Below are 18,296 nucleotides of genomic sequence, written 5' to 3'. Positions count from 1 at the left end.
CGTGAGATTTAACCTAATGCAACAACCTACCATGCGGTACCTTGTCAAAGGCCTTGCTAAAGTCCATGTAGACAACGTCAACTGCATTGCCCTCATCTACCTTTTTGGTTACCCCTTCAAAAAACTCAATTAAATTTTTGGAACATGATTTTCCCCTCACAAAGCCATGCTGACAAGTCCCAGTACTTGCATGCCGAGTCTCAAAATACTTTCCAACAATTTACCCACCACAGATGTGAAGCTCACTGGCCTGTAGTTCCCAGCTCTTTTTAAACAAAGGCACAACATTTGCTACTCTCCAACCTTCAGGCCCCTCACCCGTGACTATCGATGATTGAAATATCTCTGCTAGGGGACCCACAATTTCCTTCCTAGCCTCTCACAATGTCCTGGGATACGTATCATCAGCTCCCGGGGATTATCTACCTTGATGCACTTTAAGACCTCCAGCACCTCCTTCTCTGTAATATGTACACTCCTCAAGACATCACCATTTATTTCCCCAAGTTCCCTAACATCCATGCTTTTCTCAACAGTGAATGCTGATGAGAAATATTCATTTAGGATCTCACCCATCTCTTGTGGATCCACACATAGATGACCTTGTTGATCTTTATGATGCCCTACTCTCTCCCTTGTTATCCTTTTGCCCTTTATGTATTTGTAGAAGCTCTTTGGATTCTCCTTTGCCTTATCTGCCAAAACAATCTCGTGTCCCCTTTTTGCCCTCCTGATTTCTCTCTTAACTCTCCTCCTACACCCTGAGACTCTTAAAGGGATCCACTTGATCCCAGCTGCCTGTACATGTTGTGTGCCTCCTTCTTGACCAGGGCCTGAAAAGCTTGATCCATTCAGCAATGCTCTTGAAGGTCATGTCAAAACACTCACTGCTGGGGATGCCTTGTAGGCTGGAGATGTCTGTTGCTTCAATTCTGCAGCACTTCATCAGCATTCACTTCACAAAGTAGCCCCAATCCATAGGCAAGACTGCCCCCAAAGTCTTCACCACCACAGTGTTCGATATTCCTTGGCCTGGTGCTGGGCCAGCAGCTGTAGCCATAGCTCAAACACCGAAACGAGCTGTACCAGCGTTAGGTCCAAACCAGAGACTTAAATCAGCAGAAGATCCATCAACAGTAGCAGAACTCAGGGTTATCTTTTTGTGTCTTCTGTTTTTTCAATCCATGATCACATTGAAATCCAGTAGCTCTTTGCAAAATCCGATCCCTTAGCCTTGATCCTACACAAAAGGCTGAGGAGTGATCATTGTCAGACTGTCCCTCACTCACTGTCACTCACACTCAGATTGACATGACACAGGAAGCACAAATGCAACAAAAATCTTTTCACCATCTACTTGGCACAAGTCAGGAGTCTCTTGAAATAGTCTCTGCTTGCATGGATGAGTGCAGCTCCAGGTTAGCACCAAGCTGCCTCAGAGCACCAAGGACCTGGGTTCAATTCCTGGCTTGGATGACTGTGTGGAGTTTGTACATTCTCCCCGTGTCTGCATGGATTTCTTCCGCACGCTCCTGTTTCTCCCACACTCCAAGGATGTGCACGTTGATGGATTGGCCATGCAAAATTTACTGACTTATCCAGTGGTATTCCTGCACAGGCTCAAATCTGTGTTATCATCATTGTTGTTAAAGCATTAGATGATTTTAGGGTTGTTACATATTATGAATCTAAATTGCATGCAAATGATGAGTAACATTCTCCTACCTAGAAACCGTTCCAACTGTCCCTTCGGAAACACTGGTGGAGGCCTTGCTTCTCCCCAGGTGAAAGATCTGCTGCTCTTTGTTGCCTTGGGAACTCCTGCGTAATGTAGAGAGTCGATCAGTACATAGATAGAGTCAGTGTGTGTACATAGAGTCAGTGTGTGTACATAGAGTCAGTGTGTGTACATAGAGTCAGTGTGTGTACAAAGATAGAGTCAGTGTGTGTACAAAGATAGAGTCAGTGTGTGCCACACAGAACATGCAAACTCCACACAGTGACCCAAGCTGGAAATCGAACCTGGGTCCCTGGCGCTGTGAGGCAGCAGTACTAACCACTGTGCCACCGTGCATGCAGATGGAGGCAGAGTGTACATGTAGATGGAATCAGTGTGTGCTCACAGATAGAGTCTGTGTGTGTATACAGATAGAGTCTGTGTGTGTACACAGATAGAGTCTGTGTGTGTATACAGATAGAGTCTGTGTGTGTATACAGATAGAGTCTGTGTGTGTATACAGATAGAGTCTGTGTGTGTATACAGATGGAGTAAGAAGCCTCACAACAACAGGTTAAAGTCCAACAGGGGTGGCATGGTAGCACAGTGGTTAGCACTGCTGCTTCACAGCTCCAGGGACCTGGGTTTGATTCCCAGCTTGAGTCGCTGTCTGTGTGGAAATTGCACATTCTCCCTGTGTCTGTGTGGGTTTCCTCCGGGTGCTCCAGTTTCCTCCCACAGTCCAAAGCTGTGCAGGTTAGGTTGATTGGCCGTGCTTAAAATATTGCCCCTTAGTGTCCTGAGATGCATAAGTTAGAGGGATTAGTGCGTAAATATGTAGGGATATGGGGGCAGGGCCTGTGGTCGGTGCAGACACGATGGGCTGAATGGCCTCTTTCTGTGCTGTGGATTTCTATGAAATTTATTTGGTAGCAAAACCCCTAGCTTTCGGGGCTCTGCCCCTTCATCATGTTAGTGGGGAGTTGTGATCACAACTCTATATGGTGTTGTGAGACTTCTTACTGTATTTACCCCAGTCGAATGCCAGCATCTCCAAACCATGATTATACAGATGGAGTCAGTGTGTGTATACAGAGTGAGTGTGTGTACACAGAGTCAGTTTGTGTATACAGAGTGAGTGTGTGTACACAGAGTCAGTGTGTGTATACAGAGTGAGTGTGTGTACACAGAGTCAGTTTGTGTATACAGAGTGAGTGTGCGTACACAGAGTGAGTGTTTGTATACAGTCAGTGTGTGTATACAGAGTCAGTGTGTGTGTACACAGAGTCAGTGTGTGCACACAGAGTAAGTGTGTGTATACAGAGTGAGTGTGTGTATACAGGGTCAGTGTGTGTACACAGAGTCAGTGTGTGTATACATCGGTGTGTGTATACAGAGTCAGTGTGTGTACACAGAGTCAGTGTGTGTTTACAGAGTCAGTGTGTGTACAGAGTCAGTGTGTGTACACAGAGTCAGTGTGTATAAACAGAGTCAGTGTGTGTACAGAGTCAGTGTGTGTATACAGAGTCAGCGTGTGCACGCAGAGTCAGTGTGTGTACACAGAGTCAGTGTGTGTACAGAGTCAGTGTGTGTACACAGAGTCAGTGTGTGTACACAGAGTCAGTGTGTGTATACAGAGTCAGTGTGTGTACACAGAGTCAGTGTGTGTTTACAGAGTCAGTGTGTGTACAGAGTCAGTGTGTGTACACAGAGTCAGTGTGTGTAAACAGAGTCAGTGTGTGTAAACAGAGTCAGTGTGTGTACAGAGTCAGTGTGTGTATACAGAGTCAGCGTGTGCACACAGAGTCAGTGTGTGTATACAGAGTCAGTGTGTGTACAGAGTCAGTGTGTGTACACAGAGTCAGTGTGTGTACACAGAGTCAGTGTGTGTATACAGAGTCAGTGTGTGTACACAGAGTCAGTGTGTGTTTACAGAGTCAGTGTGTGTACAGAGTCAGTGTGTGTACACAGAGTCAGTGTGTGTAAACAGAGTCAGTGTGTGTAAACAGAGTCAGTGTGTGTACAGAGTCAGTGTGTGTACACAGAGTCAGTGTGTGTATACAGAGTCAGTGTGTGTACACAGAGTCAGTACGTGAATCATGAAGATTGGAATTTCTCCCAACATTCATACCTGGAGTTTGAATGCCTGAGGCCTCTTAATGGCCTTGTACTTTCCTCAATCCTATAAACAACAGGAGAATGGGTGAAATGAGACCAATGCTCAGAAACATGCAGAATCATTAAAAAATTATTTTCATTACAACCACAGTGCATCATCCCAAAATACTGACCCTCTGACAATGCGGCACTCCCTCAGTACTGACCCTCTGACAATGCGGCACTCCCTCAGCACTGACCCTCTAACAGTGCGGCACTCCCTCAGCACTGACCCTCTGACAATGCGGCACTCCCTCAGCACTGACCCTCTAACAGTGCGGCACTCCCTCAGCACTGACCCTCTGACAATGCGGCACTCCCTCAGTACTGACCCTCTAACAGTGCGGCACTCCGTCAGCACTGACCCTCTGACAGTGCGGCACTCCCTCAGTACTGACCCTCTGACAGTGCGGCGCTCCCTCAGCACTGACCCTCTGACAGTGCGGCACTCCCTCAGCATTGACCCTCTGACAGTGCGGCACTCCCTCAGTACTGACCCTCTGACAGTGCGGCGCTCCCTCAGCACTGACCCTCTGACAGTGCGGCACTCCCTCAGCATTGACCCTCTGACAGTGCGGCACTCCCTCAGTACTGACCCTCTGACAGTGCGGCGCTCCCTCAGCACTGACCCTCTGACAATGCGGCACTCCCTCAGCACTGACCCTCTAACAGTGCGGCACTCCCTCAGCACTGACCCTCTGACAATGCGGCACTCCCTCAGTACTGACCCTCTGACAGTGCGGCACTCCCTCAGCACTGACCCTCTGACAGTGCGGCACTCCCTCAGTACTGACCCTCTGACAGTGCGGCGCTCCCTCAGCACTGACCCTCTGACAGTGCGGCACTCCCTCAGCACTGACCCTCTGACAGTGCGGCGCTCCCTCAGCACTGACCCTCTGACAGTGCGGCACTCCCTCAGCACTGACCCTCTGACAGTGCGGCACTCCCTCAGTACTGACCCTCTGACAGTGCGGCGCTCCCTCAGCACTGACCCTCTGACAGTGCGGCACTCCCTCAGCATTGACCCTCTGACAGTGCGGCACTCCCTCAGTACTGACCCTCTGACAGTGCGGCGCTCCCTCAGCACTGACCCTCTGACAATGCGGCACTCCCTCAGCACTGACCCTCTAACAGTGCGGCACTCCCTCAGCACTGACCCTCTGACAATGCGGCACTCCCTCAGTACTGACCCTCTGACAGTGCGGCACTCCCTCAGTACTGACCCTCTGACAGTGCGGCACTCCCTCAGCATTGACCCTCTGACAGTGCGGCACTCCCTCAGTACTGACCCTCTGACAGTGCGGCGCTCCCTCAGCACTGACCCTCTGACAGTGCGGCACTCCCTCAGCATTGACCCTCTGACAGTGTGTCACTCCCTCAGCACTGACCCTCTGACAGTGTGGCACTCCCTCAGCATTGACCCTCTGACAGTGCGGCACTCCCTCAGCACTGACCCTCTGACAGTGCGGCGCTCCCTCAGCACTGACCCTCTGACAGTGCGGCACTCCCTCAGCACTGACCCTCTGACAGTGTGGCACTCCCTCAGCACTGACCCTCTAACAGTGCGGCACTCCCTCAGCACTGACCCTCTGACAGTGCGGCGCTCCCTCAGCACTGACCCTCTGACAGTGCGGCACTCCCTCAGCACTGACCCTCTGACAGTGCAGCGCTCCCTCAGCACTGACGCCCTGGTCCGTTTGATTCAGACATGTTTAGTGCCTACAATGGTAGGGTTGACAGCTAATTGTTTCTGAGTCCCAGTGATAATTTGAGTTTGACAGATTGTGTGCCGCCATTTAAGAGTGAGGGCCATGTGACCTCAGGGGTTACAGGGAGTCAGTCGAGGATTGACTTTGGAACAGGACATACCTTCAATAAAGATCTCCTATTGTTAAATCTTCAACACTTAGCCCACATTTCTTCTTACAGGGTTGACGTATGAGGCGAGATGGAACAGTTTGGGCTTTTACTGGCTGGAGTTTAGAAGAATGAGAGGGGATCTAACTGAGGTTTATAAAATTTTAAAAGGGATTGATAGACTGAATGTTTCCATTTATGGGGCAATCTAGAACAAGAAGGTCACAGGTATAGGGTGAGAGGCGGTAGATTTAAAACTGAGATGAGGAGGGATTACTTCTCACAGTGGGACTCACTGCCCCATAGCGCGGTGGAGTTTGAATCACTGAATGGTTTCAAGAAGCGGACAGATGTATGTCTGATAAAAATCAGATAAATGGGACAGCTGGGGAGGTGAGTTTGAGACCAGGGAGCGAACAGCAATGATCTGATTGAACGGTGGAGCAGGCTTGAAGGACTGAATTTGCCAACTTCTGCCCCTAATTTCTATGTTCCTCTGTTTCTTCACTCAGCCTTGTAATAACCATACAGAATAAGCAGCAGCCAATATAACTGCAGCTCGAATGAGTTCCCAGCTGTACAGAGTGTGCAGTGTGAGAGCAGAGCTGCAGGTACTTACGGTGATGAGACTGGCTGGGTTGGACTCTCCAGCAGGATAGCTAGGGATGAGAAAGAACAACATTATTCAATACTTTTGGAGAGAAACATTCAGATGAAAGATCACAGACATGAAACTATGAAATTGCTTGGGCACGGCTTGTAAAATCCCACCCGAGGTCAGCGGAGAATTCCATTCTGCCCAATTCGAGGGCAGGCTAGGTGGTAAAATTCCAGCCGTTCTCCATGCACAGGAGCTACCTGACCTGCTATAGATTCCCAGAAATATCTGCTTTTAGTACACATTTCAAGCATCCAAATCATTATGTTTGAAATAAAATATGAGTTTTTCTGCTTGATTTGGAAATTTGTGATTTCCCAGAACAACAAAAAAAGAAAATTACAGACCCTTCAGCCCTCCAAGCCTGCACCAACCATGCTGTCCAAGTGAACTAAAACCCCCTACCTGTCTGGCAACATATCCCTCTATTCCCATCTTATTCATATGTTTGTCCAGATGCCCCTTAAAAGTCACTACTGTATCCGCTTCCACTACCTCCTCTGGCAGCAAGTTCCAGGCACTCACCATTCTCTGTGTGAAAAGCTTGTCTCGTACACCTCCCTTAAACCTGTGCACCCTAGTAATTGACTTTTCCACCCTGGGAAAAAGCTTCTGACTATCCACTCTGTCCATGTCCCTCATAATCTTGTAGACTTCAACCAGGTCTCCCCTCAACCTCTGTCGCTCCAGTGAGAACAAACCGAGTTTCTCCAACCTCTCCTCATAGCTAATGCCCTCCGTACCAGGGCAACATCCTGGTAAATCTTTTCTGTACCCTTTCCAAAGCCTCCACATCCTTCTGTTAGTGTGGGCGACCAGAATTGAACTCTATATTCCAAATGCGGCCTCACTAAGGTTCTATAAAGCTGCAACATGACTTGCCAATTTTAAAACTCAATACCCTGGCTGATGAAGGTAAGCATGCCGTATGTGGCATAGTGACATTAAGATGGGCGGCAGAGCAAAGTGTGCAGAGGATGCTGAAAGTCTGCAAAGGGATATAGATAGTCGAAGTGAGTGGGCGAGGGTCTGGCAGATGGAGTACAATGTTGGTAAGTGTGAGGTCATCCATTTTGGGTGAAATAACAACAAAATGAACAATTATTTAAACGGTAAAAAATTGCAGCATGCTTCTGTGCAGAGGGACCTGGGTGTCCTTGTGCAGGAATCAGAAGGAGTTGGTTTGCAGGTACAGCAGGTAATTAAGAAGCAAATGGAATTTTGTCCTTCATTGCCAGAGGGATGGAGTTTAAAAACAGTGAGGTTATGCTGCAGCTGGATAAGGTGCTGATGAAGCCACAGCTGGAGTGCTGTGTACAGTTCTGGTCTCTTTACCTGAGAAAGGATATATTGGCACTGGAGGGGGTGCAGAGGAGATTCACTCGGTTGATTCTGAAGTTGAGAAGATCGGTTTATGAGGAGAGACTGAGTAGACTGGGGGCTATACTCATTGGAACTCAGAAGAATGAGGGGAGATCTTACAGAAACATATGCGATTATGAAGGGAATAGATAAGATAGAAGCAGGGAAGTTGTTTCCACTGGCACATGAAACTAGAACTAAGGGTCATGGCCTCAAAATAAGGGGAAGCAGATTTAGGACTGAGTTGAGGAGGAATCTCTTCACACAAAGGGTTGTGAATCTGTGGAATTCCCTGCCCAGTGAAGCAGTTGAGGCTCCCTCATTAAATGTTTTTAAGGCAAAGATAGATAAATTTTTGAACAGTAAAGGAATTAAGGGTTATGGTGAACGGGTAAGTGGAGCTGAGTCCACAAAAAGGCCAGCCATGATTTTATTGAAAGGCGGAGCAGGCTCGAGGGGCCAGATGGCCCATTCCTGCTCTGAGTTCTGAGATGATTATCGGAACTTTGGTTCAGAGTCAATAAGCTGGAATCTGAGCTTCAGGCATTGTGATACATCAGAGAGGGGCAGAGTTCCCTGGATGCTGCGTTTCAAAAGGCAGTCACGCCCCTTGGATTAACAACCTTTAACTTGGCCAGTGGTCAGGGAGAGGAGGGAGTGACTATGAGTGAGGCAGGTAGAGGAATCCAACAGGTAACACTGCAGGAATCTCAGCCCCTGCCCTTGTCCAAAAGGTTTGAGATTCTTGTTCCCTGTGTGGGTGAGAGTGGAACGCTGTAGGGAAAATGAGCAAACTGACCCCAGAACCGTGATACAGGGAGCCACTCGGGGTGGGGGGTGGGGGGGGTGGAAAGTAGGTGGAAGTGGCACAGTTAGGGGAATAGACACTGCTCTCTGGGAAGATTTGAGAGTCCCACAGGCTGTGTTCCCTGTTCGATGCCAGGGTTTGGGACATCTGCTCCAGGTGGAAGGGGAACTTGCAGTGCGGGGGGGCAGGATCCCATTGTCGTGGGAGAATGAGGAAAGAGTTTCTGCAGAGAGAGTTTGAGAAGCTTTGCACTAGATTAAACAACAGAATCTCCAAGGATATAATCTCTGGATTATTACCTGAGCCGCATGTGAATTAGCATCGGGTGCAGAAAATTAGAGAGATGAAATCAGGGCTCTGAGACTGGTGTGGGGGAAATGGGTTTGGGTTTGTGGGGCACTGGTCTCAGTACTGGGGAAAATTGGGGGCTGTACCGTTGGGATGGCCTATACCTGAACCATGTTGGGACCAGTGTTCCTACAAACCACATCACTGGGGAAATAGAGAGGGCTTTAAACGAAATATAGTGGGGGAAGGTTCTGGAGATGGGATAAGTAGGCTTACAAAGCAAAAGGATATGGCAGCATTACAAGGCAGCTATTTACACAATGATACCCAGAGTGTGATGGGAAGATACAGAGCACACAAACATTAAAAACAGCAACAAACAGGGTCAAAGGGGAAATCATGGCAAGGCAAAATTAATGACTCTACTTAAATGCACGTAGTATTCAGCACAAAATAAATGAATTAACCACACTAATTGGGCTAATGGGCATGATGTTATTGCCATTATACAGGCATGGCTACAAGGAAATCGAAACTGGGAACTAAATATTCAGGATTACGTGATTTTCTGTAAGGGCTAGCAGGAAGGAGAGAATGGTGGGATAGCTTTGATAATGTGAGATACAGTAAGTACGGGGGCAAGAAATGATCTTGAATCAGAAAATGTATAATCCATAGGGGTGGAGGTAAGAAATAACAAGGGGAAGAAGACACTGGTGGGAGTGATCTTTAGGTCCCTAACAGGAATTATAGTGCAGGACAGAGAATAAGTCAGAAGACAATAAGGTCATTTTAAAAAGGCAATACATTAATCATGGGTGATTTAACCTTCATGCAGATTGGGAAAATCAAACTGGCAGAGGTAGCCAGGAGTAAGGAATAGACATGTTTTCAGGACAATTTCCTAGATCAATATGGTGTGGGTCCCACCCTGGGTCAGATGGTTTTGTGGTAATGTGTGAGGCAGGTTTCATAAACAACCTCAGAGTAAAAGATTCCCTTGGAAACCATGTCCATAACATGGTAAAATTTAGCATGCAGTTTGAAACTTGGATCAGAAACAATTGTACTACATTTAAATAAGGATAATTATAAAGGAATGGGAACAGAGTTGGCCAAAGTGGGCTGGGAAAGGAATTTAGCAGGAAAGGTGATTGATCAACAATGGCAGACGTTTCTGAAATTAGTTCATGATTCACAACAAGGATATTTCTAGGAAGGGGATAAATCAACCTTCCTTAACTGAGAAAGTTAAAGATTATGTTAAGCTGAAAGAAAAAGCATAAAATGTGGCAAAGATTAGCAGAAAACCATAAGATTAGGAAAGTTTTAAAAACCAACAAAGACCAAAAATAAAGATGGAGAAGACGAAGTGTGAGGATAAACCAGTAAGTAATATTAAAGCAGAAAGAAAGAGCTTTGTTAAATATATAAAAAGAAGAAGAGGGGCCAAAGTGAACATTGGCCTCTTAGAGAATGAGACTGGGGAAATAATGAGGAACCAGGAAATGGTAAAGGTGTTAAACAAATACTTCATTCACATTGCGTAATCAAAGTAAAATTGTTCCAATGTTCAGCACCATTCGGGACTCCTCAGATACTGAAGCGGTCCATGGTCAAATGCAACAAGATCTGGGCAATATCCAGGTTTGGGCTGACAAGTGCTAAATAACACTCATGTCGCACAAATGCCAGGTAATGACCATCACCAATAACATTCTAACCACCACTCCTTGACATTCAATGGTGTTACCATCACTGAATTCCTCACTGTCAACATGCTGGGAGTTACCATTGACCAGAAACTCAACTGGACTCATCACATAAACACAGTGGCTACAAGAGCAGGTCAGAGGCTGGGATACTGCGGCGAGTAACTCACTTCCTGACTGCCCAGAGCCTGTCCACCATCTACAGGCACAATCAGGAGTGTGATGGGATACTCCTCACTCGCCTGGTTGGATGCAGCTTCAACAACACTCAAGAAGCTCGATACCAAGATGGTTCTAGAAGGATATGGGCCAAGGATATGAGGAAAGGATTGCGGAGACGATCCTGGTTAGGAGTGAAAATAATAGGGTAATTGTTATGGGGGATTTTAACTTTACTAATATTGATTGGAATTGTTATAGCTCTAGCTCATTAGAGGGGTCAGTTTTTGTTCAAAGTGTGCAGGAGGGTTTTTTGACTCAGTATGTAGATAGGCCAACTAGAGGTGAGGCTATATTGGATTTGGTGCTGGGAAATGAGCCGGACCAGGTGCTAGACTTGGAAGTTGGTGTGCATTTTGGTGATAGTGACCACAATTCGGTTACATTCACCTTAGTGATGGAAAGGGATAGGCATGAATCTCGGGCCAGTGGTTTTAGCTGGGGGAAGGGTAATTATGAGGCTATTAGGAGAGAATTAGGAAGCATAGGTTGGACTAGGAGATTACAGGGACTGGGAACGTCCGAAATGTGGAGTTTTTTCAAGGAGCAGCTACTGCGAGTCCATGATAGGTATGTCCCTGTCAGGCAAGGAGGAATTGGTAGGGCTAGGGAACCGTGGTGCACCAAAAAAGTAGTTTCGTTGGTTAAGAGGAAAAAGGAGGCTTATGTTCAGATGAGACGTGAGGGCTCGGGTAGTGCATTAGAAAGCTTTAGATTGGCTAGGAGGGAGTTGAAGAGTGAGCTAAGAAGGGCTAAAAGAGGACATGAGAAGACTTTGGCTGATAGGGTTAAGGAGAATCCTAAAGCGTTCTATAGGTATGTCAAGAACAGAAGGTTGGTTAGGGCAAGATTAGGGCCAGTTATAGACAGCAGAGGGAAGTTATGTGTGGAACCGGAGGAGGTTGGAGAGGCATTGAACCAATATTTCTCTTCGGTGTTCACGCAGGGGGACATGGATATAGCTGAGGAGGACACTGGGTTGCAGGGGAGTAGAATTGACAGTGTTACAGTTGATAAGGAGGATGTGCTGGATATTCTGGAGGGTCTGAAAATAGATAAGTCCCCTGGTCCGGATGGGATTTACCCCAGGATTCTCTGGGAGGCAAGAGAAGTGATTGCAGAGCCTCTGGCTCTGATCTTTAGGTCGTCGTTGGCCTCTGGTATAGTACCGGAAGATTGGAGGATAGCGAATGTTGTCCCATTGTTTAAGAAGGGGAACAGAGACTTCCCCGGGAATTATAGACCGGTGAGTCTCACTTCTGTTGTGGGCAAGGTTTTAGAAAAAATTATTAGGGATAGGATTTATAGTTATTTGGAGAGTAATGAATTGATTGGAGATAGTCAGCATGGTTTTGTAGCCGGTAGGTCGTGCCTTACTAACCTTATTGAGTTTTTTGAGAAAGTGACCAAAGAGGTGGATGGGGGTAAGGCAGTGGACGTGGTGTATATGGATTTTAGTAAGGCGTTTGATAAGGTTCACCATGGTAGGCTTCTGCAGAAAATGCAGATGTATGGGATTGGGGGTGATCTAGGGAATTGGATCAGGAATTGGCTAGCGGATAGGAGACAGAGGGTGGTGGTTGATGGTAAATATTCATCATGGAGTTCGGTTACGAGTGATGTGCCTCAGGGATCTGTTTTGGGGCCACTGCTGTTTGTAATTTTTATTAATGATCTGGATGAGGGTATAGTTGGGTGGATTAGTAAATTTGCTGATGACACCAAAGTCGGAGGTGTGGTAGATAGTGAGGAAGGGTGTCATAGTTTGCAGGAAGACTTAGACAGGTTGCAGAGCTGGGCCGAGAGGTGGCAGATGGAGTTTAATGCGGAGAAGTGTGAGGTAATTCACTTTGGTAGGAATAACAGATGTGTCGAGTATAGGGCTAACGGGAGGACTTTGAATAGTGTGGATGAGCAGAGGGATCTAGGTGTATGTGTACATAGATCCCTGAAAGTTGGGAATCAAGTAGATAAGGTTGTTAAGAAGGCATACGGTGTCTTGGCGTTTATTGGTAGGGGGATTGAATTTAGGAGTCGCAGCGTCATGTTGCAACTGTACACAACTCTGGTGCGGCCGCACTTGGAGTATTGTGTGCAGTTCTGGTCCCCACATTACAGGAAGGACGTGGAGGCTTTGGAGAGGGTGCAGAGGAGGTTTACCAGGATGTTGCCTGGTATGGAGGGGAGGTCCTATGAGGAGAGGCTGAGGGATTTGGGGTTGTTTTCGCTGGAAAGAAGGCGGCTAAGAGGGGATCTTATTGAAACATATAAGATGATTAGAGGTTTAGATAGGGTGGACAGTGATAGCCTTTTTCCTCTGATGGAGAAATCTAGCACGAGGGGGCATGGCTTTAAATTAAGGGGGGGTAGTTATAGGACGGATGTCAGGGATAGGTTCTTTACCCAGAGGGTGGTGAGGGATTGGAATGCCCTGCCTGCTGCAGTTGTAAATGCGCCTAGTTTGGGGGCGTTTAAGAGATCCGTGGATAGGTTTATGGACGAAAAGGGATTGGTTTAGGTTAGTGGGTCATTGTTTTGTACCTGGTCGGCGCAACATCGTGGGCCGAAGGGCCTGTTCTGTGCTGTAATGTTCTATGTTCTATGTTCTAAATGTGGGCAACTGGGATAAGCTTAAGCGTTTAAAAAAAAAGGGCTGCATGGACAAGCTGGGCCGAAGGGCCTGTTTCTATGCTATAAACCTCTATGGCTCTATAAGAACATCTTGGGAGAACATCTTCGAAAAACATCTCCAGAGATCAGGACAGCCAATCAAAAAACACCAACATTCATCTGTAAGAGTAGCTGTCCCCCTCTGCCGGTTTAAACATCTCTTAAGAGAATTATCCAGCTGTCTGGATATAGATAACAGAAGGGTATTGAGTCAGAAAGACCTTACAGACAGCGGAAACTACCAAAGAACTTCAAGGCTTCTGAATGCTATCAGACCCGGGTATATATTATTCTTCCATTATTACTGTTCTGGTAATGAACATTCCTTGTATTATTCGAACAGTGTTTCAGTCGAAACAGACCTTAGTTAAAATGTTATATGTTTAGTTAAATTTCCTAGTTATTTAAATAAGATACCTCACCTTGTTAATTATTCAGGCCTTGTGTTAATGAATCTAAACATTACTTAAGAACAGTTAACACATTGCCAAATATTTCTACCAGGTTACCATGTGAGGTAAAGGGGATTAACAAATTTGCAGAAATGCTGCCAAACCTTGTCTCCCAGCATTCCATGGAGTCTTTGAGTTTGACCCGAGTAAATACAGCCCTGCAATCCTGACATTGATGAGATGCTGACTCTTCCAGTGGTGAAGAGATGGCAGAAATCATCAGGCACAATGGTTATCACATTGATTCAGTTCAATGATTTGCCTTGACATTGAATTGCTGTGCAAACTTTACAACTGTAAATAATACCTCCAGACTAACGTGGTATTTGGAACACTATGTCTGAATGTACCACCATATTCCCAGTAAATGCTAATCCCAAAGAACTGTTTGATTAGCATGAACTCTGCTGATGTGGAAGCCAGATCTTCCAGATTGAAACACCTTCATATGATATTGGAGATTCTTAAATACAGATTGTTGCAATATGTAAGAATCAGGTTTGAGTATTTTGTGATTTGTCATTGTCCCAGTTCTGGTAGTTTTAAGAAATATGATTCACAGTTAGAGAGGCAGCAGTAGCAGCATGATACAGGATAGAGTTTCTCAGAAAAGGCACTGGATGAATTAAAATGGGAAAGGAAATTAAAGGAACAAAAGCAATAACATTCCAAGGTTTTTTGCAGTATAACTGCAGCTCAGGAGTCATGGGAACAGTCTTTGTGAGTATGGTACTGGTTGATGTTAAGAGAAAGATGGAGACTTGTTTATTTTATAAATCTGAGCCTTCACTATTTTCTCCAGCTTGAGTTGGACTCAACACAAACCTTAGATTTAGGTGGAGGAGTGAGGAATGTGGATTCACCGAGCTACAGATTCAAACTCTTCAGCAAAAAGGAAAATGTCAACTTACCCTCAGCCCCAAGACTCAGGTCATCCTCAAAACTGTTCCCAGCACTCAAACCAATGGTGTCTGAAAAAAACAGGGATAGACTTTCAATTGAATACAACTCCAATGTGTATTTCTACACCTTTAAGACAGAAAAAATCTCCCAGTGCTTTCCCACAAGTTCTTTAATGATATTATGGGATATGGAGATATCAGCATGATTACTCAAGGAGGGGCTCAGCCTTAGGATAAAATCAAATTATAGAATCCCTACAGTGCATAAAGAGGCCATTCGGCCATCAAACCTGCACTGACTCTCCAATAGAGCATCTTACCCGGGCCCACCTCCAGCCCATTCCCGTAACCCCACACATTCATCCCACCTACCCCCTTAACCTACACATCTTGGGACACAAAGGGGCAATTTAACATAGCCAAACCACCTAAACTGCACACCTTTGGACTGTGGGAGGAAACTGGAGTACCCAGAGGAAACCCATGCAGACACAGGGAGAACTTGCAAACTCCACACAGATAGTCACCCAAGGCTAGAATTGATCCCAGGTTCTTGGAGCTGTGAGGCAGTAATGCTGAACACTATGCCACTATATTTTGGTTAAAATAAAGAACCCTGCACTGTATTACACAACTTAATAAATACCTTTTATACACAGTGCCTCAGAGCTTATGGGAAGCGCTGAACCAGTTCCTGGTGACATGAATATATTGATTCTTGTCTTGCTCTACAAGCAAAACACCAAGATTCCAAATAATGTGGTCCGGCCTCAGTCAGTGAGAAGGATAGTCAGTGTCGGGGGGGAGAAAAGATGATAATGGAGATCAGAGACAATGGCCCAGATTTCCCAGACTCTGGATATATCCCAAAGACACACTGTGGAACTTCTTGGAAGTCTTAACTTCCTGACTCCTTGGAATTGCCTGGGATCTTTGAACCTCCAATAAGCAATTTCCCTGTTCCCTCCAAGAAACTCTGAGTGGCAGTCAAGTATATCCCCCCTCTCCCCCCATAACTACTTGACTCTGAAGACACAACCTGACAAGTCCTACCAGCTGAGGCTCTCTGACCTGACCAGTATCCAGTAAGAAGTCTCACAGCACCAGAATAAAGTCCAACAAGTTTATTTGATAGTCTGCTTTCTTGCACCTTTGTGAAAACTTGATGCCTGTGTCGATATGCGCAATCTTCTTGGAGATCGTCTCCACTTAGAGCCGACAGTTTGCGGTGTCGGTGACTGACCAGCACCCACCAGGCCAGGCTGAGAAATCCTGTACCCTGCTGCTTCTCCTGTCTCTGGGCCCATTATCCTCCATCCTGTCCTTGTTCTTCAACCTTCCACTCAGTTGCGCCTGTTATTTTATTTCCTTTCAGGATTCACCGATCAATTGACCAAAGAATCTGGAAAGGTCCGAGTACAATTATGGCACCCATTGTTGGCATTTGATTCCAAATATGACCTGGTGTATACAGCATAGATCATTAACATGGGGAGGTGATGGTCTAGTGGTATTATCACTCCACTATTAATCCAGAAACCTAGATAATGTTCTGGGGACCCGGGTTCGAATCCCGCCATGGCAGATGGTGGAGTTTGAATTCAATAAAAAATATCTGGAATTAAGAATCTACATGAAACTGTTGTTGATTGTCTGAAAAACCCATCTGGTTCACTGATGTCCTTTAGGGAAGGAAATCTGCCGTCCTTACCCGGTCTGGCCTACGTGTGTCTCCAGAGCCACAGCAATGTGGGTGACTCTCAACTGCCCTCTGAAATGTAACGATCGCTACAAAGTCTCAGCAAAGAAATTAACCAGGCAGACCACCCGGCATCGACCGAGGCACGGGAAAAGATAATGACAAAGCAAACAGCAAAGTCCTGTTAACACTGCAAAGTCCTCCTTACTATCATCTGGGGGCTCATGCCAAAACTGGGAGAGCTATCTCACAGACTAGTCAAACAACGGCCTGACATAGTCATCCTCCAGACACCACCATTACCATCTCTGGATATATCCTGTCCTACTGGCAGGACAGGTCCAGCAGGGAACATTAGAACAAAAGAACTAGGAGCAGGAGTAGGCCATCTAGCCCCTTCGAGCCTGCCCCGCCATTCAATAAGGTCATGGCTGCTCCCCATAACCCTTAATTCCCTTATTGATCAAAAATCTATCTATCTGTGACTTAAACACATTTAACGAGGCAGCCTCCACTGCTTCAATAGGCAGAGAATTCCAAAGATTCACTACCCTCTGGGAGAAGAAGTTCCTCATCGACTCTGTTCTAAATTGACTCTCCCTTATTTTGAAGCTGTGCCCCCTAGTTCTTGTTTCCATTCTAAGTGGAAACAATCTCTCTGTTTCTACTCTGTCGAGCCCCTTCATGATCTTATATGTCTGTATAAGATCTCCCCTCACCTTCTAAACTCCAACGAGTACAGGCCCAATCTACTCAATCTCTCCTTGTGAGCTAACCCCGTCATCTCTGGAATCAACCTGGTGAACCTTCTCTGTACTCCCTCCAAGGCCAATATTTCCTTTCTCAAATAAGGGGACCAAAACTGCACACAGTACTCCAGTTGCAGCCTCACCAGTACCCTGTACAGTTGCAGCAAGACCTCCCTGCTTTTATATTCAATCCCCCTCGCTATAAAGGCCAACATTCCATTCGCCTTCTTGATCACCTGCTGCACCTGCAGACTGGGTTTTTGCGACTCGTGCACAAGGACCCCCAGGTCCCTCTGCACTGTAGCATGTTGTAATTTTTCACTATTTAAGTAATAGCCCATTTTACTATTATTCCTTCCAAAGTGGATAACCTCACACTTGCCAACGTTATACTCCATCTACCAGATCTTTGCCCTATCCAAATCTTTCTGCAGACTTTCTGCATCCTCCATGCAATTCACTTTCCCACTTATCTTTCATGTCATCCGCAAATTTTGTTACCCTACACTCGGTCCCCTCCTCCAGATTGTCTATATAAATGGTAAACAGTTGAGGCCCCAGCCCTGCGGCACACCACTCGTCACCAACTGCCAAACAGAAAAGCACCCATTTATTCCGACTCTCTGCTTTCTGTTCGATAACCAATCCTCAATCCACGCTAACACTTCACCCCCAACTCCACGTACCTTAACCTTATGCAGCAACCTTTTGTGAGGCACCTTATCGAATGCCTTCTGGAAATCTAAAAACACCACATCCACTGGTTCCTCTCTGTCTACCACACTCACTACATCTTCATAAAAATCCAGTAAATTCATCAAACATGACTTTCCCTTTATGAATCCATGCTGCATCTGCTTAATTGAACCATTCCTGGTGTCCTGCTATTGTGTGTGATGCAGCTCAACTGGATGAGGTTGAACCGTAGAGGTGTTTTGGGTTGGACTCACTTTACTCGCACTCTTTCCTGGTTCCAGCACATCACTCCCCACCACCTCCTCACTTTCACTGGGAGCAGCACCTTGGACTGCCATTGGCTGATCAGA

At 46.2% G+C, this 18,296-nt stretch overlaps 1 protein-coding gene across 1 annotated transcript in view; it reads right to left on the bottom strand.

The window, feature by feature from the left end:
* Window positions 1–18,296, bottom strand: part of tespa1 (thymocyte expressed, positive selection associated 1) — a 71,865-nt gene that overhangs the window by 15,138 nt on the left and 38,431 nt on the right. The window contains exons 5-8 of the mRNA XM_080214704.1: window positions 14,812–14,871; window positions 6,351–6,390; window positions 3,849–3,899; window positions 1,726–1,821 (exon numbers count right to left, since the gene is read on the bottom strand). Of these exons, the coding sequence (XP_080070830.1) occupies window positions 1,726–1,821; window positions 3,849–3,899; window positions 6,351–6,390; window positions 14,812–14,871 (247 nt within the window). The remainder of the gene's footprint in view (window positions 1–1,725; window positions 1,822–3,848; window positions 3,900–6,350; window positions 6,391–14,811; window positions 14,872–18,296) is intronic.

Source organism: Carcharhinus amblyrhynchos, chromosome 29 (assembly GCF_965287045.1).
Source record: "Carcharhinus amblyrhynchos chromosome 29, sCarAmb.v2.hapA, whole genome shotgun sequence".
Taxonomy (NCBI): domain Eukaryota; kingdom Metazoa; phylum Chordata; class Chondrichthyes; order Carcharhiniformes; family Carcharhinidae; genus Carcharhinus; species Carcharhinus amblyrhynchos.
The sequence above is the reverse complement of the archived record's forward strand: the minus strand, read 5'-3'. Positions and strand labels throughout refer to the sequence as shown.